Source organism: Gekko japonicus, unplaced genomic scaffold (assembly GCF_001447785.1).
Source record: "Gekko japonicus isolate JY-2015 unplaced genomic scaffold, Gekko_japonicus_V1.1 scaffold1024, whole genome shotgun sequence".
NCBI lineage: Eukaryota > Metazoa > Chordata > Lepidosauria > Squamata > Gekkonidae > Gekko > Gekko japonicus.
Genome location: NW_015175388.1, coordinates 648,428 through 650,214, shown reverse-complemented (window position 1 = coordinate 650,214; position 1,787 = coordinate 648,428). Strand labels below are relative to the sequence as shown.

General features: G+C 59.2%; 1 protein-coding gene across 1 annotated transcript in view; it reads right to left on the bottom strand.

Moving 5' to 3' along the window:
* LOC107122525 (transcription factor Sp8-like) overlaps nt 1-1,235 on the bottom strand; it is a 2,328-nt gene extending 1,093 nt beyond the window's left edge. The window contains 2 exon segments of the mRNA XM_015425641.1: nt 3-251; nt 1,215-1,235. Coding sequence (XP_015281127.1) covers nt 3-251; nt 1,215-1,235 — 270 coding nt within the window.
* Between the last annotated feature and the right edge of the window lie 552 nt (nt 1,236-1,787).

Genomic DNA, 1,787 nt, shown 5'->3' with positions numbered 1-1,787 from the left:
GCCGCTGCCGCTGCCGCCGCCGCGTGAGCCGAGGAGCCGTTGCGGGCCGCGGCCGAGACACCGACTCCGGCCAGGCCGGAGCCCACCACGTTACAGCTGCCCGACGACGAGGAGCGTTTCCAGGGGTGGAAGCCTTTGGCGAAGGACGAGGCGCTGTCCGACAGGGCCGACGGCGACGGGCTGGGGCTGCCGATCTTGTTGCAGGTGGCGGCGAGCATGGCCAGGGGAGTGGAGCCCAAGCGAGGTTCTTCCTGCAGGGAGAGGGGAGAAGGGCCGACCAGGCGGCCGTCAGCCTCGGCCGGGAAACAGCCACCCCGCCCCCGCGCGCCCGGACAGCGCTCCCCCGCCGCCGCCGCCTTCCCGAGCGCACCCAGGGACGTCTGGACGCCTCCGCTCGGCTCCCGCCAGGACGTGGAGCCGTCGCTGGCTCGGCGCTCAAAACGCGCCGGACGGCCTCCTCCCGCCGCAGCGCCCGCTCGCCTGGAGCTCTGCCCGGGTCCGGAGACGCCTGGCGTCTGGAGCCCCGAGCCGGAGGCGCTGGACTGCAGGCAGAGAATCCTCCCCCCCCCTCCCCACCCCGAAATTGCCGGCAGGTTCCTTTCACTCAGCCAACACAGACTCACACTGAGACCGGATCCTACCTAAACTTTTTTTAAAGGCTTCTTTCCCACCCAGCGCCGAAAAAATTAATATTCCTCGCATATCTAGGAATCGAGAGAGAAAGAGAAATGTTCGACATACCTGCAGGGAATGACAGGCTCAGAGAACTGTTACCGGAGGGGAAATCAACAACAACAAGCTCGGTTGCAAATTAAAAAACAAAAATCTCCCCGAGAAAGAGAAGACCGAAAGAAGCGGCTGCGTTCCCCCTTCCAGCGGATCACCGCGAGCCCAGTTCTCCGGGGATCCAGAAATGGCTCTGCCTGAGCTCTGGAGGTTGTCCCTACTAATGCCCTTAAAACCTTTTCCTGCACGCGGACAAAAGTGACTGCCCTCTTCGTCTTCCCCCTCCCCTCCCCCTCTTCCCCCTCTTTCTTCTCTCCCGAACTGACTAGGACTTAAAGAGAGAAAGGCAAAAATAAAAGCCTCAGTAGGGGAGACTGATAGCCCCCGGTCACGAGAGGGGCTACTTTAACCCTTCTCCGATCGCCAATGAAAAAAAGGGGGGACCCAATTAAAACAGCAAGAGGGCGAAAAAGAATCCTCAGACTCACCCCTAGAAGTGAAGTTGCCATCCCACAAAGTGCCCTCCTCTCAGAGGATCTTTTTTATATTGATAAATCAGAGGCAGTGTTTTTTTAGAGGTGTGCAATACAATGATCAGTTCCGCCCATTCCACCACAATTGTAGCTCCCTCTCAGGCTTTGAAGTGCCGCTGAGCCCGCGCCAGCCAATCTGCGCCTCCGTCGACCGCTCAGATGCGTTGCTGCGTGAGGTCATCAACACCGCCAAGCGCCTTCCGCCGCCGCCGCCGCCGCTCCTTCTTGGAGAGAGAGAGTGCAAACAGATCGAGGCTTTGCAAAGACAAGGGAGGGTGGACAAATGCACAGACGCTGCCTCAAGCGTTCCTCTCCTGCCCTCTTCCTACTTCCATTTTTAAGGCTGTGCACCGATCCCTTCCTTCCCCCGGGATGTCAATTCAGTTCATCGCTTGAGAGCCGGTTAATCTCCACGAGGGTCTCCCCCGCCCCCCCCCAGCTCCGGCGTTTAGGAAAATATACAGAAATCTGACGGGGTGTGTGTTTTAGAAGCTGTGAATTTAGTTTCAACGTGGATTGCTGTAGACT